Genomic DNA, 26,666 nt, shown 5'->3' on the forward strand with positions numbered 1-26,666 from the left:
GTAGTATATTTCAGTAAATAATTCATAAATCTCTCTTAAGTGATACTGGCCAAAGGAAAAAGAGGCTATGATTTAAAATATTGTCCCCTAAAATCAACTGACAGATTATTAAATATAACATTAAATGCTATAAACTTAATGGAAATGAAAACACAAGATGCAAAATTCACCGTGGTTAAACAACAGGCTACAACAAATTTGGAAGTTGATGAATTTCCTGCGAGGAAGAAACATCGTGGTCAGGAAAAAAAAAAAAGTTGAATTATCTGGTTCCTGACAAAATGTTTACTAGGAGAAAGAATGAAAACAAAGATTTTTTTCATGTGACACTTTGAAGTCCACTGATTGGCGCTTTTGTGGTGTCAGTCAAATGTGGGCGGTGCCTGCGGACAAATGACACTTCCAGTAAGTCCGCACACGCCGTACAACAGTGAGAGTCAGCGGGCTGAGCGGGGCGCAGACGGAACATCCTCACCACTGAATAACAAAAACAAACCAGCGGGTCGACCCAACTCTGGCAACTTACACAACTTTTTCCACATGAAAGCTCTTTTTTGAAACATGTTTTTTGTCAGTGCTGACTCCGATTTCTACCCGCTTGGGATGTAACTGGCAGCGTAGAGTTTGTTTTCCCCCCGACAGATTGATCTCGGGCTCGCTCACTTTGCAAAGACCAAGTTGCTACTCTTGAGGGGCGACACGTTTGGCACATTTACATGACATTATAACACTTGGCTCCGTCACCTTTCGACCATGGCGGAAGCGGCACAGCAGCCACACCTGGTGGAGATCGACCCGGATTTTGAGCCGCTGTCGCGGCCCCGGTCGTGCACTTGGCCCTTGCCCCGGCCAGAGTTCATCAACCCGGGCGACTCCAACACATCCTCGCCGGTGCCGTCTGTAAAGCAGGAGCCCACCGGCAACAACGAGTTTCTCAACAACCTGAGCCTGCTGGAGGAGACCGAGGACTTCACGGAGCAGAAGCCCGGCATCCTGTGCTCTGATTTCCAGTGTCAGGAGAACTGCGTCCACCAGCAAGCCCCACAGCAGCAGCAACATCAGCAGCAACATCAGCAACAACATCAGCAGCATCAGCAGCAGCAGCACTCGAACCCGCAACTCCCGCAGCAGCAGCAGCAGCAGGTGCCTCTCCTTTCCTCCCCGGTCGGCTCGGCGGCCGCTGCCGCAGCAGCCGCGGCCGCGCAGAGGAAGAGCAGCTCCTCCCGGCGAAACGCATGGGGGAATATGTCATATGCAGACCTCATAACCAAAGCTATCGAAAGTTCTCCGGAGAACAGACTAACTCTGTCTCAGATTTATGACTGGATGGTGAAAAGTGTCCCTTATTTCAAGGACAAAGGAGACAGCAACAGCTCTGCAGGCTGGAAGGTACGTTTATGTGGATCTGTTGTGGTACTTATTCACAGTATGCAGAAGTGTGTGTGTGTGTGTGTGTGTTCCTGCGTGTTCGTGTGTTTATGCCTGTTGCTTATAACTGATAGAGGTAAATTGCAAAGAAAGCCCCTGGTCTGGGCAAAGTTTTCCAGTGGGGAGTTGTCGGTCTGTCTGTTCTAACACACTGGGTTCACAGGGACTTCATTGTCCTTACTATGTTTTTATGTCCTGTGGTATCACTGTAATATCCCTCCAGGGACTTCTGGCTTCTCTGTGGTGTTTAATACTGAGTTTAGTGTTACTATATAATGCATTTTGGTCAGAGTTGCTTCCTTTTTTTTTTTTAATCACTATCATCTATCATCATCCCGTAAGTTATCACTGTTGCATCTCCTGCAGAGACTTTTGTGTTTTTACTTTTTTCCACTAATGGTTCTACATTGAAGATAAAGCCTGCGTACAGATTCAAGCGGGTGTTAGGTTGTTATTTGCACCCAAATGGTCCCGTGAAACCAAATCTTCCTGCATTTTCATCCATTCCATCCAGCTCATGGCAATTCAGTAAACTGACCAATTGCTAACATGACCTTAGACAGTCATCTGACTTCTCCCTTCTGCAGAATGTGGTTTATATGAGTCTGCTGACTCAACAGGGTTTTTTTGTTTGTTTTTTGTTTTGTTTTGTTTTGTTTTGTTTTTTTTTTTGTCTTTGTCTTATTGCTTCCCTGAATGTGCTATTCAGAAGTGATTTGCGTTTTGGCTTAGTACGATTGACAGAGCTCTCTTCTCTCTGTCGTCTCTGTAAAAATGAATCACAGTTTTACACAGTGGATTGTGTGCCTCGAATGAAGCCGTGTTTGGATGTCTGTGTCATAAAGAAATTCCAAAAGCATTAATGTGTCCTGGAAACTGTCCAGAACATTACCCAAGAGGGGACTTAAAATTTCTGATGTGGTGTGACAAGCCCTCCCACTAAACACTATTGAAGGGCGTAAACCTCCCTTTGGAGACACATAGTTTCAATGGTGTCTGACAATAAATTAATGACAGTCTACTCTCCCAGTGGGAAATTGAAATGAGCCTGTAGTCACCAAGTGAGAGATTTATTACAGCTTCCCTGTGTTATATGCTGTCTGGGTTGTCGATGAAATTTAAAGCATTTGTAGAGTGTCTTTTGTTTCCCATATTTGACTCTGAGTGATGGCTCACACATAATAATCCCAAATGCAAGTGAGACTTTATTATTTTTTCGTCTGTACTGAATCACTTAAGGGAGGTTTCGCTTTTTTTTTTTTGAACCACCGCTTTTCAGCTTTCACAAACGGCACAAAACTCCTGTTGAGCTGTCGAACCTGGTCCTGGTAAGTCAGATTATACAAGAGTGGGAAAAACCCTGTCGGTGCAGTGAGATACACACAGCAAACAAATGGGAGACTGGACAGATGTGTTGCTGGGGAGTAGGCTTTGGTCCTTTATTTATTCATCAGGCTCTCTGGTACTTTAATGTTTCAGCATCCCATCCTGTCTTTTGTTGAGTATGTTGGTTTGCAAGGTGCTTTTAACCTAAAATGTGCTTCTCCGATCTCTCCATTACCACAGATGGCACATAAATCAAACTTTCATTGTGTGTGTGTTTTGCATAAACATTAATGTAGGGTTACCAACACAAGACAATGTTTTTGTTTGACAAAAAATATCCAGGGAGCAGTGAATAACACTCGTCCCAAATATGTTTAGATGATTAATAATAAATGAAGAGGAATGCATTAATGTAGGGAATTAAAACTATGTGAATCTATGAGGACACCAGGGTAATCATTAGCAAGTTTGTGGACATAAAGAATCTATGAGTGTGTGCGTGTGTGTGTCAGGTGACACCTCAGAACACACACACACACACCAGAACACAAGGAAAATCCTTTCTATTGTTAGTTTTTTGCACAGAAAGTACTTGAGCAATAAAAGGTGAGAGCTCCAGATTTCACTTTGCTGGCTGATTGTCAGCAGTCGTACCAAAGCCTCAGTAACCATGAGACAAGGCTGTGGTCAACACGTTCTCAGCAGTACTCACTGCTAATAGTGTAATTAGGAAGTTATTATATTGCAGGGTGTAGGTAAGACTATGAGTTAATTGTCTCCAATATCATGACCTACAGTAGTAGATCATTTACACTTTGCAGAGCGTGCAGCCGAGGCCCTGTGACACCGTCTGCGCGTCTTTATTAATGCACCTAAACACACAGTGAAGTGTCTCGCAGTCTTTCCAGCCATTTACAAGTTTCTGTGTGATTGGTGGCTTGGAGAGGGGCATTCAGCCGCCGCCTGGGCTCGCTGCTTATCCTGCCATGATGGGGGTGTAGGCTGAGTAATACTGTGGGAAAGCAAAGTGCCATTCACTGCTGTGAGGGGAGTTATTCATAGAGCTCCCCTCGGCTCTGCACAGGGGGGCTGTCACACATTGTCTTTTCTGAGCGAGCTTACTTATGAGCTGAGGAGAAAACGCCTCTGTGGTGAAGATGACAATATAAAATGGTAATTTTGCTGCCAGCTATGTGTTTTTTCAGGCGTTGTTTCCTCAATTGCCTTTTGCTTTAAGAAGTCATTTCCCGACGGTGGTTAAATAATCAATCGACAAATCAGTATTTCACTAATTCCTTCACCAAATTTTCCCCTTCGTCCGCCTTGCTATATTCTGTCTCGGTGGAAACATGATAATATGTAAATTGTGTGGCAGATTTTAGTCCAAAGATGCTTTGCACAGACATTAAAACAGAAGCTCTGAGGACTTCCATTCCAAATAACTTTCCATTATACCATAACCCCTTGAACCCTTAAGTGAAAATACAACAATGACTAGAATGTGAAGATATTCTGTGGTTTGTAAAACTATTGGGTTGACTGATTGGGTGACAGTTGAGTCATATGTAGGCTGACGTTTTTGGTGGCTTCTTTTGTGCTGCAAGACATAAATCACAATGACACAAATCATAGCGCAAGTGCCTTGACTTTTCAGCACCGTAAATATCAGTTGTAACTTACTTTCGCAGTCTTTCTGAACTCGCCGAGGTTCGTGTCTCCATGTGGCTGATCTCTCTGAGCAGCATCTCCTGAAGTGAACTGGCTGCAGCGCACCAAGTTTTCATTATTCTGTGATTAAGACTGTCTGCTCTGTAACCGTTTGAGGCCGAGCTTGTTTCACACTGCTGCTGATCCTTAACAGTCGTATCTGAAGTGAGTCATGACAGCCTCCACACTTGTCAGGCCGTCTGCGGCAGTGTGAATTTTGAGGACAGTTGTGCCAGGTGGGACCAGCTTGGAGAAGCTCTCCAAGTGGACTAGACACTGGCCCTGGCACAGAATACCATCCAACAGGAAGAAGAACAGATGGCACAAATTATGTATAGCCAAACCTCTCTGCAGAGCTGCTTATTTATTTCTGTGTTCTCTTTCCCAGGAGCCGGTTTTTGTTCTTTAATTCACTCTGTAAAACATGAATAATACTTCTGGACACATCTCACACACACACACACACACACACACACACTGGCATTAACATAGTACAGTAAATACAGTGCACACACATCCTTTCATACCTGCCAAAAATCTGTTCTCTCCTGTGCTTCTCTACTTTATGTACGTCACCACAGGGTAAATATTTGTTTTCAGCCACTGCAGCTGGATGTCTCAGGTGCTCTTTGATGTCAGTATCGAGATCAATTTGGTGGTAGGTTTTTCTCTGTACATGGCGCTCTCTTGACCTGAAATTCCTCAGCCTACGCTGGTAAACACTCCCACGGATCTCTAAACAAACGGTGCCATAGCAGACAAACACATAAGTCCGAGCAGATTGTACAAGTGACACGAGGGTCATTACCATGTAAATGCACCCACTGACTCCCGGCACTCTTAGGTATACTGCAAACGCTGTAGGTATTAACGAAAGGAGATGCTCAGATTTGCAGCATGTCAGTATATGAGTGTGTTTGGAATCTCTGCATCTTTGAACATAGAATGCAACTCTTTATAACCAAGTGCTTCCAAAAAAAAACACAACCGAATAAACCTGACGATAGCTTGACAGGCCAAAAATCCGATAACGAATGAGCTGCTGATAATTCCGTAAATGCGTGGAAGGCAAACAACACTTTTAAAATTGCATCGATTGAGAAAATGATGCCTTTGTGCCGGACACAGCCGTGGAGTGAGACATCGTGTTTTCAGCTTGTTCAGACATCTAATTCTCGTGAACGAGATGTGTTTGAGAGGATTTTTTTTTAAATTTATTTTCAAAATTGGCAGGTCTCAAAGATGAACTGATTAGATTTTAGTCACTCCTTGAGGAAATTTCATTACATCTGACAAAAACACACCATTGGACTTGTGGATGAACTGATTAGAAAACGAGTCTGAACTGACATGTTTTTAACCTGCAACTCGACCCTCTGGTGGAGGCTTACAGTTAGGTGGTAATTCTACTTTAAAACCTAAATTCCCAAGTGTGTCTATTCCAGTGGATGCAGCAGTCGACTAGACCTTGATATCTGATTGATGCAGAAATACAGCCAGTCCACTATCACCACACATAAGCTCATGACTTTGTAGCACTGTGCACAATAGTTTAATACAGCCAGAGATGTCACATCAGTATCAACAGTTTGAAAATATTTCTACCAGCTAACAGATTTTTATTGTTACCCATTATATGCTGCATATTACCCAACGCCACATAAAAGGTCATTGTAATTGTCTTGTTTTGATTGATAATTATGTAGAGTGTTCACTGTTTGCAAGGTAGCGATGATGCAAAGGTTGATGTAACTCCTGTGTTATCTAAAATATTACCCTGTTTGCCCCAGCAATCCCACTAGGATTAAATACACAAGCTGAGAATGGAGGTATTCTAATCCTGAGTGAGCACAAAGCTGGATGCACTTTGTCACCAATCACAAACTGCTTGTTTCCCTGGAACTGAGTGTGTATTAGGAGGGCGAGATGGATAGAACAGCAGTCCTGTTTGTACTGGTTTCACACACACACACACACACACACACACGCACTCTCTCTCTCACCCCCCTGAAGCAGTCGAGGAGTCCAACCTTGGCATTGCCCCAAGACATGAGGGGCAGCTGTGTTTCTCAGGCAAAGAGCTGGAGTAGCTCTCCTCACCCTCCTCCCCATTTCCTGCCTGTGCCGCCTACCGCTCCATTCCTAGTTTTCCGCCTCTGCACAAAGGAGCCCACACTTAATGTTTTGAAGGGCTACTGGACACACCCCCCCAACACACACACACACACACACACACACACACACACACACTGCCCAGTCTCCTCCCCAAGGAGCTGCTTAGAGCCTAGAAGAAAAAATTAAGAGATAAAGAGAAGAGAGGGAGAAAGCAGCAGCGACCCAGAATGCTCAGAATGCTCTAAGTTCAGACTGGGTGACACTTGTTAGGAGTTGCATAACAAGACATTTACTGGAATCAGGGAGCCGCAGGCCAAAGTCTGGTGCCACTGGTTAGTCAGCGGAACTGTGAGGCACTGTGTTAGAGATATGTGGGACTCTATAGTCTCGTGTGTGAGTGTGTGTGTGTGTGTTCACATAACCTGGGTCTCATAATTAAAGCCCTGCTACTGGCAAATGCACAGACACGATGGCAGACAGACAGGCCGACACAGGGAACATTCCAGCACAGGCTTTTATATCTTTTCTTTTTTTTTTTATTCCTTCATTTCCCAGCTGATTTTAATCCAGTATCTCCTTACAACTGCATTTTACCCTGACTCTCTGTTTTTCATATCACTTTGAGTGCTTTGATGTGCTGAATCATCGTAGCTGGCACAGCACGGGACTAAAAACGCCACTGGGACTTGTGATGAACACTTCCTGTTGGTCTTTGATGTCCTTTCCATTTAAATTCTTGTATTTATTTTTTTACCCTATAAATTGATGATTTGTTGTGTCTATGTCTATAAAAAAAACAAAAAAAAAAAAAACAGCTCCAAGCAGTTGTTGAAGAATCGGCGAACGTTTGTTATTTTCATTGATGATTGATTTCAAAATCAAAACCATGCAGTTGTGCATACGAGTGCGGCATTTGGCTCAGCTTGCAGATTAGCGAAAAAACATTGTCATGTTCAGAGTGACGTAACTGTTCTCATCCACGCTGATGGGATTGAGCAACAGTGTGAACTAGTAGCCCCACAGATTATTTCACAACCTCATGTTTTCCTTCTGTCCCGCTCCACATTTGTTTACCCCTCAGCCCTGACATTAGTACCCTCTGTTTTTTTTCCTGCCTTGTATGACTTATTTCCTCAAATTAAGATCAATCTCACACATTAACGACTGATTCAACCTCAACAGTGAATAAAAAGGAAAGCAGGTCAGCGTGGTGCGGCAGGGGGTCACATGGGGGTTGTTGTTGTTTTGAGTGTGGCACACAAGTGTTTATTTATGGATCCAGTCATTCTATGGCCATGAGGTCACATCGCTCTGAGCTCAAATGAGTGTTGACAATTGGCTTCATGTGCCGGTGTCGCCTAGGTCGTCGTTTCACAGTAAATCCTTAGCAGCATGTCCAGAATGCCATGGGAGGAAGCCAACGGGCAGCAGCTGAGGTCTGTGAGACGCATACCACACAGGAGATCATTTCTGCTTTCATGTTCGCAATGTACAAACTCTGTTGGGCCAATGCAATCATTTTGTTGTTTCGCTCAAACGTCTGAAAAATCAAATGTAAATAAGTTTCACTTTAAAAGGGCAATAATTAAGATTTCTGTTTCTGTATCAGGCAAGGGGCTGATGCTGCTTTTTGATGTTCCAGCTGGCCTGCAAAACATTACTCGGTCAAGCTTTTCCTGCATCAACAACTGTCTGGGACATTTGCTATTCTTTGAAAATCCATCTTGTTTGATGGTTTGAAACAATTGACAGTGTAGAGAGAGAGGGAGAGAGGGGAAATAGTAGGGAGAGCGAGGTGAAGATGGAACACGTGACCCCCCCCCCCAAGTGGAAGTCGTGGGCGTTGTTGAAAATAAAGTTAAATATACTTACTTAGAGCATGAATCAATTACATCAATATGTTTTCTGAGCTTGATGAGTAGAAGCTGAGGATACCCATCTATATCCCGGGCTGGGGCCACACTACAGGATAATCGGGCAGATTTTGTGCCGGATTTGCCCCTTTCAGTAGCTGGAACCAACGATCAGCCCCAATGATCCTGTGGTGTGACGGGGATCTTGACGCTCCCGACTGGCTCAGAGGCCTCCCTGATGGCTAATCCCACATATGAAATATGATTGATATTTCTGAAATCCTGTAGTGAGGAAGGATGATTGAGTGGAAAACAGCAACACAGTGAGAGCGTGAGAACTGGAAGCGGCACCGGCCGGCTGCCGTGTACGTTTAGCAGTAACTTGCACCAGCGTCGTTTAAGACTAAAACTAAATCTTCGTTTCCTCTTCCTTCACTTTTTGTTATCCTAGGTGTCTCTGACAGTCTGTCTCCCTCTTTGTTTTGCTCTGAAGTCGCATTTGATCACGTAACTTTCTGTTAGGTCCCAATTCCTTGGAATTGCATGTGTGTTTTTAAGAATAAACTATTTTAATGTGTGTGGTCTCCCACAGTTTTAAAAGTGCAGCCGCCTTGAAGTATGCACAAAGCAAAATAGCTGATTGCTCTCTAAACACATTATACATGACAGAAATTGATGAAAACATGTAAGAAGTCTGGCAGCTATGTAGTAATTCATTGTTTTTCATTGTTTCTATGGCCAGGCTTGTTCGGGCGGGGTTAAAATGAGGCTCGATGAGGCACTGCAGCCCCTACCCAGAACAAAAACCATATTCAAAATCCCTATGATATTTCAAACATGGACAGTAGCTAAAACAAAGTAGCGTCAGAAGGCAAAAACCATTTAATAGTATTTAGTTTTGTAGCAGCCTTTAATGAACACCATTTCCCATGAGGCCGAGTCCTTCGCGTCTCGACTCGACAGCAGGGGAGAGCCCAAAAGGGAGTCAACGGGTTGACAGCAAGTTCAGACAAGTCAGGAATAACAGCAGGACAGCGAGATGTTTTTAGACAGCAGAGATTACTGCTGGAATGTTGAAATAATGACTTTAGAAGAGAGCCGCTGTGAGATTTATGGATGTGGATGAAACCACCTTACGATGACGTGTGCTCACGCTTCACCTGACATGCCCCGTCGTTTCAGTGCAGGGAGTGCTGCTCCTCTTTTCATGGTTTTAAAACGTAATTGTGTGGTGACTTTTGCCAGTCATTTAAATTTGGCAGGGCGATAAGTAACACGTTTTTCTGTGGTGTAACAAAACTCATAAGTGCAGACCATTTACCATGATTACAATTTACGCTGACCGATCCCAGCTGTCACTGGGTACACCCTGGACAGGTCACAAGTCAATGACAGGGCCAGACATGGAGACCTATCTCAAACCTGGTGCATGTGAACTAGGGACACAGTTCTAAGGCAGCAGCTCGAACCACTCCTCCACCTTGCTGCCATGGCAGCATGGCATGACTATATAGTAACGGATATTTCTAACCTTTACTAGTACTACAGCCAGTAAGTTCACACTTAAATAGCATTTATCTCACTGGAAAGGACCAGGGAAAATCCCCTTAAAGTGTTTCTTCCATTTATTGAACTCAAACACGTGTCATATGTGTACACGGGTGTTTCCACCCACCTCAGACAATGGCATCACAAAACCCTGCTACACTCATTCCGGGCTTTTGCTTTGTCTTGTCGTGTCCTTTTTGTGGCTGCGCACCAGATGAGAACTTCTGCAGTGAGAATGTAGTGTCCAGTTATGGACACTGTAAAAGGTCACAGCAGAGAGTGGAGTGTTTTTCAAGAGGTCAGAGGAAAGGTGCCCACGCAGGCTGCTTTACACTAAAGGTGAAGAGATAGAGAGTTGACAGTCACCTCCATGGTCAGATAAACATTTCATTTAGGATGAGTCACAATGTTTTTCATGTGGGTTCGCTAGAGATGGCTTGAGAGCATGTGATCGTCTGTTTTGGCAGTGGGTTTTGTCCAGGCTCAGCAGCTTGTTTCACAGAATATGCTGTTGTTTGGTCTGTCTGCCATCGCAACTTCTCATCAGTCCGAAAATTGGGAAAATCTCCTGCAGGGTTAACAGGAAGACCGCTCAGCATCGCTTTATGTTGTGAGAAGAGGAACTGTTGGTATAGAATTTAAATAATTTCACTATTCGGATGAGAAGTGAAAGCTCTTAGTGCTTATTCACACATAAAAATGTGGTGTCCCATCCGTGTGTGTGTGTGTGAGAGAGAACTGGCTGCAAACACACATGGTGCTAAGCAGAGCACTTTTTTACGGGACCACTCACTGCCGAAGGCCCCAAACCACAGGCATTACCCAGACCCACATTGTTGTGCAATACCCGCCCTAAAGCGATTATGCACGGTGCCTGTGAGACTGGCCCGGCATTATCACACAGTCACACATGCATTCAGGCACTGCATCACACTCGCAAGCGCTCACTGCAACGTCGCAGCCGGCTGCCATGGGTGGATATTTAAAAGCACATTTTAATCAGAAGTGCTGTTGTGACGTTAGACTGCATCCGTCCCACTGCAGTCGTCATGGGAACTAGTAGTTTGCACTGAGGTCAAAGTGCGCCACAGTGTAACCAAACTGCCGTGAGACGTGTGCACTTTAAGTTTGCATTGTGCCATTGTGCGTTGTTCAGCGAGGCTCCTGGCTGACCTATAAGTGAAACCCCACAAAGAGGGAACGGGAAAGGTTATCAGGGACACGTTTCACTTAACATGAGTGAGTCTAATAGCACACGCTGCTTGAGCTAAAACTGAAATTTAGTTTAGGTTCAAAAATTGATTTCTCTTAGCCTTTGCAAAAGCAAGTGTGGGATGTCATTACTTTCTCCGCTGAGCCAAAGATGCCGTTTTCACGAAGGTATTGATGCACGTCTCGGTTACTGCTCGATATAAACATCCATTTCAATTTCGGAGGTTACTAAATGTGATCTACTGTACACTTTGCAGGTGGCATATCTATTTCCAGTGTGGCTCCCAACAGAGGCTCCTGTGTTGGATTCAGGCAGATGGCACATGTAATCACATGTGGACTCAATTTTCTCTCAATGAATGATTCATGTTCTGCTCGTAGCAACTGACGAGAGGAAATTAGTTTGGAAGCTTTTGACTTTCTGATCAGTCCCTATCTATCATTTTGCATTAATATCGGAGATTGTTTTAAAAAAAATGCGATTACAGCATCTGTCTTATGTAGTTATATATGTCCTTGCTTCTACGCTCCTCTCCTCCACCTGCTGCTCTTTCTTTTAAGAGATGCAAATTTCCCTCTGACAGGAAGTGGGTGCTTGAAAGCAGATTAAGGTAGGCAGGACCAGGCTAGTGATATCATCAGGGGAGGAAGCAACATTGAACGTGACGCCTGATTCAGTGGCTTCTTCCTCTTCCAGTGTTTCCTTCATTATTTTTTCATTCTTCCTCTTTGCTCAACTCAGAGTTCTGAAATCAATGCTATTGCTTATCAGTCCCCAGCATGATCATTCCTCAAATTACACACACTGAGATATTGTGGTTCGCTCACAATCAGCGAAATAATACTGTATGGACTTGATTTAAACAGAGCCAAAGTAAATGCTGGGGCGAGGCTTTGGTTTACTTGTGTGTGGTTCATGTCCTGATCTGTACTTGTGCCAGTTTGATAATGGTTGCTCTGATTGAAAAGCTGCATTCAGGTCTTGGTGCCCTTGTTTAATGTCATACTCGCCGTCTACTGTGCCTCGCAAAAATGTGAGCCCTCACCACAGCCGATAAGGGCTTTAATATTCAGTCCACGAAGTTATCGAACATTAAACAGTGGTTCACGTTAATGTACTAGATCCAGAGGACGTTTAAACAGTAAGGACACCTTTAGATTAACACAGGGCACAATCCTGCAGATCCGGTAACAATTGTAGATTAAATATGCTTTCTATAATCTAATGGTGCTGGTGTCATAGGTACAAGGCCAAAGAACGAGCACACGGATTATTTAACAAAAAACAACTGTGCTTTCTTTTATGTTAAAACACTTATTTTGCATTTTGAAAATACATGAAGACAACCATGGTATGAGAAGCAGAGTCACTCGTCATCAGTTTCTGTTCAGACAATTATGAACATGTTCAATTATTATGTGACGTTTCCTGTTTTGTTTTTTTTTTAAATAACGAAATAACTACAAGACTTTGTGATGAAGCAGCTATAATGACTCCCCTGTGTAGATGGGTTTTTTTTCAGCCGTCCTTTTCTGTGGCACATTGTGACTCATGCTAATTTTAGACCCAACAAACAGGTTAAGTGCATTACAGCATGATTTAAATGCTGGCTTGTGCACATTGTGGATATCCACAGTCATCTTCTTTTCTTTTCGGCTGTTCCCTTTCTTCAGTTGCCACAGCGAATCATCACCACCTGCCTGGCAGCTCCAACATCAGCATCCTTCTAAGAACAGCCTCGCCAACGTGTACAAATCCACCTCTCCCGATTTAGTGTCCAACCGAGCACACAAGTCCTTATATGCTCTTTGTTTGGCCTTTGCCACCTCTACCTTCACCTTACATGCATCTCCCTGTGCTCCTGTCTACTCTCTTCAGTCCTCTGTGTCCCACTTCTTCTTAGCTAACCTCTTTCTCTGTATACACTCCTGAACTTCCTTGTTCCACCACCAAGTCTCCTTGTTCTCTTTCCTCTTTTCAGCTGACACACCGAGTACCCTCCTACCTTTCTCCCTGATCACATTAGTTGTAGTTGTCCAGTCATCTGGAAAAACCTCCTGACCACCACAACTTCTTTCTTTTCAACTTCCACCACTTCGTCCTCTGCTCTGCGTTTGTCCTCTTCATCTTCCTCACCACCAGAGTCATTTTACACACCATCATCCAGTGTTGTCTGGCTACACTCTCCCCCACCAATACTTTGCGGTCACTGATCTCTTTCAGATTACAACGTCTGCACAAGATGTCGTCCACCTGAGTGCTTCTACCGCCGCTCTTATATGTCACCCTATGTTCCTGCCAACATTCAGCCATAAAAACAGTGCAGGGATATCCCGATGTTTGCCAGGTTGAATTGGGGTAACAAGCACATAAATATAACTCCCCAGTCACTCCATCCACCCTCCTTCCCGTGGTGTGTCTGGCCTATGGATGCAGGCCGCCACACAGGCACCCAGCCGCGGTCCACACACTGCATCTTTATCCCGGCAGAGCAGGCGGCAGCCCAGCCCAGCCGCCGTGCTGATCAGAGGCGAAAAATATCCCCCCTCCACAGACACAGCTCTGTGCATTCACAGACTCACATTGTCTTACACATAGCAACACATGCACATATTTTAGCATGGTAAGCTTTGCCAGCACAACTCAGTCCCTGTCTGTGCACATGAGCTGCGTGCTGCTCAAGTCTGAGTCATGAAATCGGTGCTCAGCATGTCCACACCGAGCTCTGTTTGCCGTTGAAAGGTTGCTGGGGCAGTACTTTAAAAGTGCATGAAGCTGTGATTAGAAGCAACATATAGAGATTGAATCTATTGTTATTCGCTTCTTTATTCAAACAAGTTTGGCCAAACTCCAGGAAAAGGGTAGATGATTTTATCATTCTCTAAGTTCTGTTTGTTTGGATCCATCATGAGGATAAATCTTAAGCAGGGGACTGTTTCTGAGATGTACAGTAACAGCTTTATCTGCCAATATAATGCTACTGGAAAAGCCAACCTGGACAATGGCCCCTCTCCACTTTTTCCTCTTGTATTGTCCGGTCAGGCCACAGTTTTGATTAGGAAGTAGTGCCTCCTGAACCCACTGTTTTCTTCAACTAGTTCCTTACATTGCACCTACCGGTGGCTCATTTTTACTGTGTTTTGCACAGAAACCAGAGGCATGAGTGAAGTCAGTATCAGGGCTGACCAGCTCTTCCTGTGCGGATACAATGCAGCAGGAAGTTCGCTAATAGCTCCTCCACTCGACCACTCGTCTCACTCTATCATTCGGTGATGAAAGCTCTTGAAGCGTCACTGGCTTTGCTGCTTCTCACCATATGCACAAAACCACTCGCAATCTATTTATTTGTCTGTCGCCTCTGTGAAACCAGTCAATCTTCAGTTTAACCAATCACCATACGCTCTGGCTTTCAAGTTCAGCTCTGTGTGTGTGTGTGTGTGTTTGGGGGGGGGAACGCTGGTTGCACTCAGATTCCTTGCAGAGGATTGTGAAAAGGAGATCCTGCCAAGAGGCCGTCAGTAAATACATTTGCAGACAGATTTGCTTCTGCGTGACTTGTGTTTTCTGCCTTTCCATCTGCACTTTACAATGGTCCTATACGTCTGCCAATCTGACAATGGACATTTTGAAGAGGTGCTTTCCTGGAAGTCACAGAGTGCCACTTTGGCTCGTAGAACTCTAAAGTGAATTTAAGTAGCTCCACACTGAGTTCTCTGTGTCCAAGCCTCCTCTCTCCCTTCTCTTGGTCAAATTGAATTATTGGAAGTTGACGTCAGTGGGTGAGAAAGGGACTCTTTTTGCTGCAACACGAGAGTGCGATCAGCTGTGGCCAGTAGTGTACGTGCATGATGTCCCACAGGAGCCAGCGAAAAGGACAAGGGTAAATTGAAGACCAGGAAGGGGGTAGGATGGTAGGAGAGGACAGAAACAGTCTATTTCTATCTTGAACCATATCCTAGGGTCAGTTTCCATTTATAATCCAAGACTTAAAAAAAAAGACAGAAATAGTGGAAAAACAGATTTCTTTTTATATTGCTGAAACAGTGACATGTCTATGCTTTCTCGACCAGTCAAACCCGGGGCGTTGTGCTGTGTTCCTTGCTGCTGCGCAACATAAATGACAACAATCATTTCCTTTTCTATGGCCTGTGTTAATGAAACTGAGGGTGTAAATAATAAAATGGCCTTACAGGCTTTACATTTCCTGTGCTCTGTTTATTGTTTTATTTCCACTGCTCTTTATGGTCATTGTTGTATTGACTTTAGTAAATAGGTCATCAAATCCGTCCAATATTAGTGCTGATGATAACCTATCAAACCACAAACACATGAAGTCATCACAGCCTTCCAGGTTGCTTTGTGAATGTGGTGATGTGACGGTGCAGAGCTTAATGTTTTTCCGTGTGTGCGTGTGAGCAACAGAGCCAAACATGTGCGAAGATCAATACACACATGTAACAATTTGTCTGATGTCCTGTGAGTTTTCTTTAATTTCCAGTAAAACATAACACGGTACCGATTACGATTTGAGACACTTTTGGTCGAACTTTTTCCTGCAAAAACTTTGGTAAAAAAGGAGACAACAAGTTAAATGATTAATAAATCATCAAATCTGACCAGACGTTTAACTGGAGCTTTCAAAATACTGCAGTTGGGTCATCTCACAGCATCCGTCCTGCCTCCTGGTCGTGTGTTTTTTTTTTTGTTAGTATTCACAGGGCTCCAGGTGTTTGAGTCATTACCTTTCATTTACTAATGGAATTAGCTGTAATATACTTGTGGATCCCCCAGTGCTAAATGTGTCTTATACAGAAAGGGGAAACCTGCTGTGTGCATATATTTTAATGACTTTGAGATAGTAGTAGTTGTAGCTGTTAACCATCACTTGTCACCCCCCCCCCCCCCCCCCCCCCCAATCTCACCTGGATCTGCGTGCTCAGCCTCATGCTATTGTTAAGCGGCCAGACCTGCTGAGTTGGTGTTAGGCTAATAACAGGTTTGCATGTTTTGTGTCCTAATCACACTGCTCTAACTCAGCCAGACTCAGCACAGTGCTTCAGACATGACCAAGCTACAACTTTAGGGCTACTTTGGTGGTTAGAAATGGTCCACTGCCTACTCCATAGGTTGTCCTCTTCATAGCCGCAGACATTACACAGAAAATAGCTGGTTACAGTGCAAGAACACTCCTACTGATACGGCTGAAACAAGGGTGATGAAAGGTTTGAAAACACCTCAGGACAGCACCGTTTTTCTAATGAGTTCAGTGGAAATTGTGCAGGGAAACCACATTTTTTTTTCACTTTCATCAGTTCCATATTGCAAGTACTGTATATGCGTGTGAAACTGCTCAGATAACTGCTGGTGTGTGAGTTCGTACCTGCTGCACGCCTCTAGTCAGTAAAGGAGGGAGCATTGCTGCATACACGTTATACCTCTATCTGTATGGGCTCTGCAGCTGAGGTTTCACTTGCGGCTTCACTTGATTCAGAGCAGCCCTGCATGTAGGTGGTGTTGCACTCTTCTGGGGATTTTTTCATTACACAGGTTGACATTTGAGCAACTCTCAGAGTGTCAGAATATCGGTCAGCATGCCAGCATATGTCTGGCACAGTCTCTGCAGTTTTCTGCAGAAACTCTTGGCTACTACCTGCAAGGGAAAGTAGGAGTGCATAAGAGGGAAGAAGGAAGGTAAACAGAGGAGTGGGGAAGGAAGGAACAAGATTAAGAAAGGTGAGGAGAGAGGAGGACAAGAAGGGAAACGAGGCGAGAAGAGCAGACCTGTAGGAGTAGGGAGGAGGTGACAGAGGAGAGGAGAGATCGAGAGAAGGAGGGAAATGAAGTAAGCAGAGAAAACGAGAGGACAAAGTAGATCATGAGAGGCAAGAATAGAAGAGTGTGAAAGAGCAGAAAGAACAGGGGACAAGGTGAGAGGGGGTGGGGACGGTTATGTACCAAACACTGTGGGCTTTCAGTAGTGCTGCCAGTGAGGGAGTTTAAAGCACCACAGTGTGTTCTTAACTGATACACGCCAGCCCTCCCTGTTTCTGAAACAGCCTACTCTCAAATGTATCCTGCTCTCTTTCTCAAACACACACACACACACACCCAGGCAACTATACTGCAGCCCCTTGAGTCATGAAATTCAGTTTCACGATATCACATGAAACAGTGAACATTACTTTAATTTAATAAACGATGTGTGACATCAGGAACTAGTGCCTATTACCAAACCTAAACTTGGGGGGAGCTGGTGGACGGGGGCGAAAGTTAAGTTTGCGGTGTCCACTTGGTTCGGGGGGCGCTGCGGCTTTGCATTCCATGCCTTTTTCTCTGCCTCACGACCGCCATGTTTCCTGTGAGGCAGGAAGTCAGCTCTGTTTCCTGTCACAGACCTCTTTCATGTGGTCACTTCCTCCTGTTTTGCCAGTGCCGCTCTGTTGTGTTGACTCAGAGCACAGAGGTGGTGCTCAGCGCGGTGGGTTCAGGCAGAACAGAGAAAAATCTTATTATCTCTGGCCACATGAACTAACCTTCAGAGATACGCTAATGTCAAGCTACCGCTCGCTTCCACAACATTTATCATGATTACATTCCTCAGTGCAAAAAAAAAAAAGAAAAAAGAAGAGGTAACAATTAAAGCAAGTTTGCGCAGCTTTCTACTTTTTTTCTTTCTTTTTTGAGCATTTTGTTGCATTTTGTTCCGGGAATAAACAAAAAGCTAAGACAGTGTTATTGTCATATTTTTCTATAACAGAAGATAGGACTGTCCTCCAGCGACGGTAATCAATGTTCACTTCTGTGAAATCATGGGTTTTGTAACCTTGCTGAGGAATGTTGATTGTGATGGCGGCCTGGCTGGGAATCCTGCCTTTACTGTTTCCTAAGAGATACTAACAAGTTGGCTGTGATTACAATTGAACTTTGCACACAGTGATTAGCTGGAATGTCAAGATTCCTGTGTACTGCACTAAGTGATAAATGTCACATACACTAACGCTGTCCAAAAGAAACAGCCGTCGTTTGTTTAAAAAAAAAAATCCAACAGATTAAAAGGAGAAGTACTTTTACAGATGGAAAAAGCAACATGCATGTGTGTGTGCCTCAGTGTACAGTGTGTGTTCATCCCCGGTCGCGTGTTTTCAAACCACAGTATCACTGGCTGCAGTGGAGAGAGCAACAAAATCAAAACCATTCTGCACTGCTGTCTGTTGTGCTGCCATTCCACTAAAAACATGAGCTGGCACTTACTCTACGACGACAACACACACACACACACACGCACACTCAGTGGGAGACGAGGCTTTTCCATTGCCCCCACCACACACCCTCGGCCGCGCTCCCCACGCAGCACACGGAGTTCTACCGAGTTTTGGCATTTCCCATCAGAGCAGTTTTTATGACCCTTCACTTGTACTCGCTCTCTTGCATGAAAACTTTTGAACTGGTTTTTCAAATGTTCCCAATCATCAACAACACTCAGCATGTTGACTGTTAATGGAGCCGAAATAGAACCAGGGCCTCAGAAGAGGAGACTTTTTTTTTCTAAGAGTTTCCCTTTCTTGTCATCAGGATGATATAGGGCTGTAACAGGACATCCCGGCGTCTGCGTGCACATTGCAGTCATTCCTCTTTGCAGCACAGCTGAAATTACGGGCACTGTTAGTGGTCATGGGAACGAGAGGCTCATGACCAGACTTTACTCCTTGCCTTTTGTCCTATCTACCGATGTCCAGGAGGAGGAGGGAGAAAAGCATTCGCCAGGCTAATCAGGGAAGGGCTGTCACATTCTTCACATCATGCAAACTAGTCCGAGACTATTGGCTGAAGCTGTGCGGTCATTTGATTCGGACGTAATCATTTTATTCACTTGCATGGGGCAAACTGCTCAGGAGAAAGGAAGAAATGTAAATGCAGACGAAGGAGAGAGAAAAGAAACGGGAGGTCAGAGTATTTGACCCAATTTGTTAATTGATCTGTGGATTAGTAGAAAATTTGTCAACAACTATTTTGACTGGAGGTCAGTTAACATGTGCAGTTCAACTCCGCCTGTGAAAAGTGTTGTGTAACCTCTTCTGTGGCGTGGGGGCAGTGGGGGGCGGGGGGGAGGCTGTTGAGAGTTTTTGAAAATAACCCTGATGGTGTCGGTGTGATGTCATTAGGGTTATCTCATCTCAGAGTAAAAATTACTAACCTAAAGGTTAAACCTGCTGCAAAGTTTCAGAGACTTGAAAAGTCATGGGTCGTTTCAAAAAGCACGTTATGAAGCTGCATTATGGCGAATGTTTCACCCATAATATTTAAATCCAGCATTTCACCATTTATTTTAGCCCCATGCTCCACAAAAGTGCAGCAATACAAGGGCTTTAATCTCTCTTTAATCATTTATTAGGCGAAAATGCTCCGCTATTTTGAGCCGAATGTGATCCTTTTCCCTCCTTTCTGACACGTTATAAGCTGAGTGTCAGCAGGGTTTGCACCCTGTGGAGACTCATGATTATTGAGATTTCAGAGATAATCATGAGAAGAGGTGGCAGCGATAAGAACGGGAGGTGAAAGCAGAGCAGAGGGCAACCAGATGTGAAGCAATGACTCACAGCAGGAACAGACTTGATGACGTTAGCCACCATGCACGCTAAGCTCTGTGTGCCGGGAGTTCCAGCCTTTCTTCCAAAACAACAAGCTTTACGCATGCACAGTAATGTCTGGCCAAGGCTCATTACTTCATGTTATGGCCTGGACACAAAATGAACTAAGTCATAATACTAGTACAGTGCAAACTATTCTCGGAGGGTAAATGGCCACTTAGGCATCGGTTTGGGCCAAGCTAGAGTTTAAAAGTCATAACAGTCTGAAAAGCAAAGTCTGAGTAAAACAAGTGCCCCAATACAGTAGCGGTTCCAGTAAAGTAGGACAGCAGTGGCGTCTCGCTCTCTGTGGTTTGCTCACCAGACATTTGCCCAATATTTTTCGCTCTTTTGTTTGCCTTGTTTTAGTGACGCTTCACTTGCTTCCTGCACAAAAAAATTAACTTTTTCCACTGGGGGTGTCACTAAGCAACATTAGAGTGGAGCATTAATGTGTCTGTAAGGAGGAAAGATTAGTGTGTTTCCTCCCTTTGATTCTGTGCTGGTTTAGACAAGACACGTAGACAGGTGGAATGTGAGTGTTGGCATAATGGTGTTTTACAATGGGCCCCTTTGTTTTTGTGAAGGAAATAAAGGTCCACATGTTCAGTATTTTGGGAGATAAGAATGTCTGCAGTTTAATCCTCCCTCTGTTCAGGATGTGTTTCTCAGGGAGAGTGTGTACCTGTTGACACCTGTTGTGCGTCTGTGTTTGTGCACGTGTTTCTGTGAATAGCAAATGGTATTAAATTGTTGAGTGACCTCAGAATCTCTGCTTTCTCTACTGTAAGTCTGCTGTCAAGCTGAGTGTGTGTGTTTTTTTTTTTTAGAGCGAGCTACCTGTAAAGATGGATTTGCACTTGTATGCGAAAGCGGATTTGAAGTGTTTGGGGCAAAAGGGCAAACACAGATCTCTCAGTCTGCCTGCTCCTCACCCAGCTTGTCTTTTTTTCTTTTCCAGAACTCCATAAGACACAACCTGTCCCTGCACAGCCGCTTTGTTCGCGTCCAGAACGAGGGGACAGGGAAGAGCTCGTGGTGGATGTTAAACCCGGAGGGTGGGAAGAGTGGCAAGTCTCCACGACGGCGAGCGGCCTCCATGGACAACAACAGCAAGTTCACCAAGAGCAGAGGAAGGGCAGCTAAGAAAAAGGTAAACCAATTCTTCTTTTTCAAATCCACATTCATGAGAAGGGAAATGGGTCGTTGGGCTTTTCAGAAATAATTATACAGTCTGTCACTGCTAGATATGCTTTATCCATATACACCGTAGTATGTTATAAAGTCCAGACATCTATTGTAATAGATTTGGGTAATATTTCATTTCTTTAGTTTTGAGCCTTTAAGGCGTGTAACAAATGAGGTAGGTGCAAATTTCTGAACTAACTAGACTATTAGAGATAAAATTAATAAAAGACTTTGTTTGCTAATTAATTATTTCCTTTAGCCATCTTGTCTGTAAACATCCAATGATCCAGCATCACCCAGTCCCGTTCGTTCTTTTCAACGGTTCCCCAAAGTCACATGTAGTTGATGTTGGTACACTCAGAGTCTGCCTGTCTCCCCACAGCTGTCCCTGCAGGGCGGCCCTGATGGAGGCGCAGACAGCCCAGGCTCCTTCTCTAAGTGGCCTGGCAGCCCCAACTCCCACAGCAATGATGACTTTGATGCATGGAACAGCTTCAGGCCTCGGACCAGTTCCAACGCCAGCACTGTGAGCGGCCGTCTCTCACCCTTCGTGCCCGAGGACGATCTTGGGGAAGCAGATGTGCATATGGGCTACCCAGGAGCCCCTGGAGCCAAAATGACAGCCACGCTGCCCAGCCTCACAGAGATGACTGGCTCTCTGGGGCACAGTTCTGAGAATGTCATGGAGAACCTGCTGGACAACCTGAACTTGCTCTCGCCCAACAACCCTCAGGTTGGAGGAGGGGCTACGACCCCAGGCTCCTCACAGTCCTCCCCCTCTCCTATGATGAAGCCAAGCCCAGGGTACCCCGCTTACAGCTCCCCCAGTATGGCCACGCAGCCTCAGCAGGAGTACCGCAAGTGCGTGTATGGCCAAGCAGGGATGAACACCCTGTCGCCCATGTCGATGCAGACACTGTCGGAGAACAAGCCCGGCTTTGGGCCCGGTATGGGTCAGTACAGCTGCCCTGCAGGGCTTCTGAAGGAGCTGCTAACTACAGATACAGACCAGCATGGAGAGCTCATGCCTTCAGTGGACACTGTGGTTTCTCAGTCCAGCGGAGGCTGCATGCTGCCACCGTACAGCAGCAGCCAGCATGCAGCCAAACTCATTGGAAGAGGGAACGGTCACCCGCACGCCCTCTCCCACACCCACCCCCATAATGTGCACAGCCAAGCCCCGGCCACTATGAATGGCCATTTGCTCATGTCCCTGAACCAATGCACCGCACGTTTGCCCACAGCCAAAATCCCTATGCAGATGCCTTATGCCCTCTCCGGCCACCTCAGCGGGGGAGTCATGCCTGGAGGCTTCTGCCCTCTTACCACCAACGGATACAATCGACAATGCCTCCCGCCACCCTTGCACCAGGAGAAGCTGCCCAGCGACTTGGATGACATGTCCATCGAGAAGTTTGAGTTTGACATGGAGACAGTTCTCCACGACACTCTCATGGACGGGGACTCGCTGGACTTCAACTTTGAGCCAATGGTCCCCCAACAAGGTTTCCCCCATGGAGTGAAGACCACCACACACAGCTGGGTGTCAGGGTAAAAACTGTAGTGCTACTTGTTGTTGCTGCTGGTAAAGAACACAATAGAAAACTCACTTGAGACAAAAACAAAAACAAAACGTATCCGTCGCTTGTAGTTTCCGTGCCATCAACATTTCTGTTTCTGATCACTTCAGCGTAGTGGTTGTTGTCTGCCGAGGGCACGTCGATTCTAAAGCCCCCGATGTGGTGAAGATGAATTCAGATGAAACATGTTCTGCACAAACCAAGTGCCAATCATTCTGCCTTAATGTAAGAGCCAAACTGACACACACCTCTCTGGTTTACTTACTACACGATGGTTGTGTCTGCGATCTTCGGAAGTGACACTGCCGACAACATCTCATCATCATCATCATCATCAGCAGCAGCAGCAGCAGCAGCAGCAGCACAAACTAGAAGTGCACAAACTCGTACCATGCTGTTTCCACAATCAGACTTTTTACTTATGTACAGCGTAGTGATAATTGACTACCACTACGGATGAATTATGAAGTAATCTGGCTCATGGGTTTGTAGACTAACTTGATGTAAAGTAAGAGACTTGTCAAGGGATACGCGAATGATGTTTCGAAATAACTTTCTTTGTTATTGCCTAAATGTACATAATGTCGTTATACAGTCTGTAAAATCAGGTCTCGTAGTGTATTTTCTAGAACTGTAAATAGTGTTTACAGAACAGAAGCAAAAATCAAGGCAGCAGAAATGAGCTCACATAGAAAACTGGATCGGTTTCTTTTAAAGAGGTGAAGTGGACAGATCTATCTCAATCAGGCTGTTAAATGATAATATACTTTCTGATTTCTTGTACATACATTAAGAATGTATATCAAAATAATGTAGTGGATGTTTACTAGATTTAGTATATATTTGAGACCTAAATTATTTTGTGCTTAACGTAGATTGATGCTGGTGCATAACCTGCACTCAGACACCAGAATTGTTTCGAGTCATTTGTCACTCTGAACCTTAATACCACAGGGGCCTATTTATTGTGCCTAAAAAAGTACATACTGACTGCAGGCTTGAAGGGTTTTATAAAGTAAATGTCTACGGTCCAGAAAATACTCAAATCCAGCAGTATGAAAAACTACAGTGAATTCTTTATTTTTAGTTTCCTGCTTTCACAAGGAGAGCGAGTGACTGTAAATTTATACTGTTAAGATTTCCTAAAGGCTCTGCGGCGCTGTGAATGTTAGTAGGTCGAGGCAGTTTGGTGCATTACCAATATTCTCAGTGCTACCGTTGTTTTCACACCACAGTCCAAGACCTGCCAGAGATTGTCATTAAAGACACTGTGAGTAACCAGCCTGCCCCCTGTTCAGTTCAGAGCTTCTTCTTTTTTTTTTTTTTTTACCCCTTACTTGTCTGGAAAGGTTAGTGTGATTGAGTTTAAACTAGTTCAGCATGATACCTTTTTGTCCAAAAGAGCCCTCTGTTGCTCCAATCGCCTTTTAATACCGAGTCTATTTTAGTTCTAAGTGACCCCTGAAAAGCACCACTAAGTGTTAAGTATCTTATCTAGCTTGTATATTTGCGTTTTCTGCCTGCTTTCTCCACTTATTGCTGTAATAACAATGAGTTCATCAGCCTGTCGGTGACTTATTATGCAGAGTCACATAGAGTGACTCTATACAAGGTTGCGGGGACCTTTGTGAAGATGGTATCTGTAAAGATGACTGCGTCTTATTACGTAGACTAGTTCAGTGGCTGAAAGTTCAAGTGGTTCGGAGATTAAAGGAAAGCTGCCCATTGAACATTCGCGTTTATTGTGTGGAACCACACGACTCAGTGGGTGTCTGATCATGCGTTGTCAAGAACTCGGAGTATGTCGTTTTCTATTTACTACTAATGACTTCACCTTAAGCCAGAGGGGAGAGCTCTTTAATCAGTTGTGGTGTTTGCTTGAAATGAGAACTCGCATACTCCAGACCATCGATGGCACATGAGCTGACACTGCCGGTATAGATTTATGAAAAAGCGAGGGTACAGGGCAGGCCTAAGTAAAATGAAATTCTTAACATTTCAACAGGCTCTGCAGAGAAGCCGTTAAAGATGCTGCTGTTTGGCTTTGGTGCCAGGTGTTGCCTTTTCTTACCCAAACATACCATAGTGTACTATAGCCAAATTTGCCTTTTAAGTCAAAGTGATATATTTAGCATTTTTATCATGTGATATGTTCAGAATTATATATATTTGTGCCGGTCACTCAAGTCAGGATAAACTGTAATGAATCCATGTAGTCAGTGTCACAGGGTTCACTCTAAAAGTAAAAGAGCTGTACTAAGTAAATTATATCTTTACATTTTTAAATGATTGAATCTATGCATTGTATTCCTTAATTTTATGTTGCTATTGTTATATTTTCTTTTTCTTTTGAACTTATGACAGAGATATTTTATTGTATAGCGCTATGAGATATATCGGTGTTGTTGTTGTCAAAACTCTATGTTCCAGGTAGTTATATGGGGGAAAAAATGAAGTTTATTTAGTATATAGATAATGCAGTGATTGATATGCTAAGCTTTTGTAAACTGACAATGTTGTATTTCTTGTATTTAGCTACGGTTTTTAGAAAACGGCAACAAACAGCGAATTACTGGAAAAAAAAAAATTGTAAAGCTATATTCATTTTTAAAATGGAAAAACAAAATATTTAGCCTGTCAGGGAACTCCTGTAGGATGCAGATTCTGGACCAATTTTTGTAATTTTATGAGTAGAAAGATATTGCACTTTTACTTACATTTTATAACAACGTGCTCCTCGTAACCAGAGGAAGAGTGCCCATTACATATTTTAAACTAAAAATCTGTTACATTTAACTTATACAGTTATACAGGAATAAATTGGAATTGTGCTGTGTGATTTGCAATCAATAAGCATATGTAACATGTTCAATATTAATGTATTAAGACCTGAATAAATGTACTTCTGTGTTAATGATGTGCCAGACTTGTCATTCAAAGTTAAGGAATCTGTAACTGCTTCACGGGGGGCTGGAACCTATTCCAGATGTCATAGGGCAAGAGGCAGGGTCCACCCTGGAGAGGTCTCCAGTTTATCTCAGGGACAACACAGAGAGACAGACAACCATTAACACTCACAGTCACACCTACAGGCAATTCAGAGTCACCAATTAACCTAGCATGCACGTCTTCAGACTTTAAACTGGAGTAACCAGAAGAAAACCCACTCAAGCACGGGGAGAACATGCAAACTCCGCACACAAAGGCCACGGTCGGCCGGGGACCGGCTGTTCATAATGATAAAGTAGAGTAACAAAGAGCTCTGGGCTTTACAATATCAGCCACCATTTAATTAAATATCTTTGCCTTTAGAGCAGTCACTTGCTGATTTATAGAGACACATCTTTGTATACTTCTAATTACAGTCTAATTATTATTATTTTTTCTTCTTCTGTCTCTGAGGGGCCGTTTGGCCAAAGGTCAACCCAAGTAGGTCAACAGCCAACTGACATTCCCAGGTCAAGGCAATGCACGGAGAGTCACATGACCAGTCTCCTGTTGAAGCTGCAGGGAACTAATAGCAAAAACGCAAAGGAATTTTATTTACTGTCAGGAACTAAATGGTAAAAAGATTGAAAATCCGGTTCCAATATGGGACTTGGGACGTGGAGAGTAAGCAGATCCCCCACTTTAGTCTTCCATTCAGTGCTCACTTTTAAAAACTGGAAAGTGCACATTGTCACAGTAGATAAAGGATCCAGAACTGGAGATTTAAGCCATGTGCACAACCCTATTTTATAAAAGACTGAAAACTCTCTGCCTCACTCCCAGTCCTGGCATCTCATTTCGTCCTATAATGATTCTTCCTGGCTTTTCCTTACAGCTACATTCCACACCATGCACCCCCTACCAATGAACCCATTCACCCCAGACAGAAAAGTGCATAGTCTCTCTGGCTCCGCTGTCTTTGACTTTGACTTGTAAGTAAAAGATAACCTTTAACTAGACAAGCCTTTGGGGACTAGTGTCATAAAAAGGTTCTGGCAAAGAGGACGGTGGCCAAGGATCCACACTTTTCCTTTTAGAATAGATGTTGGTCCTCTTCCTTGCTTCTACATAGCTGGATTACACACTGAAGAAA

At 44.1% G+C, this 26,666-nt stretch overlaps 1 protein-coding gene across 1 annotated transcript; it reads left to right on the plus strand.

Moving 5' to 3' along the window:
* The first annotated feature begins 410 nt into the window (after nt 1–410).
* On the plus strand, nt 411–25,499 carry foxo1a (forkhead box O1 a). Its single transcript, XM_067506888.1, has 3 exons — nt 411–1,389; nt 20,779–20,970; nt 21,388–25,499. The coding sequence occupies exons 1-3, from the start codon at nt 754–756 to the stop codon at nt 22,558–22,560; spliced, it is 2,001 nt and encodes a 666-aa protein (XP_067362989.1). The 5' UTR covers nt 411–753; the 3' UTR covers nt 22,561–25,499.
* Nucleotides 25,500–26,666: the final 1,167 nt, after the last annotated feature.

This window comes from Channa argus, chromosome 6, assembly GCF_033026475.1.
Source record: "Channa argus isolate prfri chromosome 6, Channa argus male v1.0, whole genome shotgun sequence".
NCBI lineage: Eukaryota > Metazoa > Chordata > Actinopteri > Anabantiformes > Channidae > Channa > Channa argus.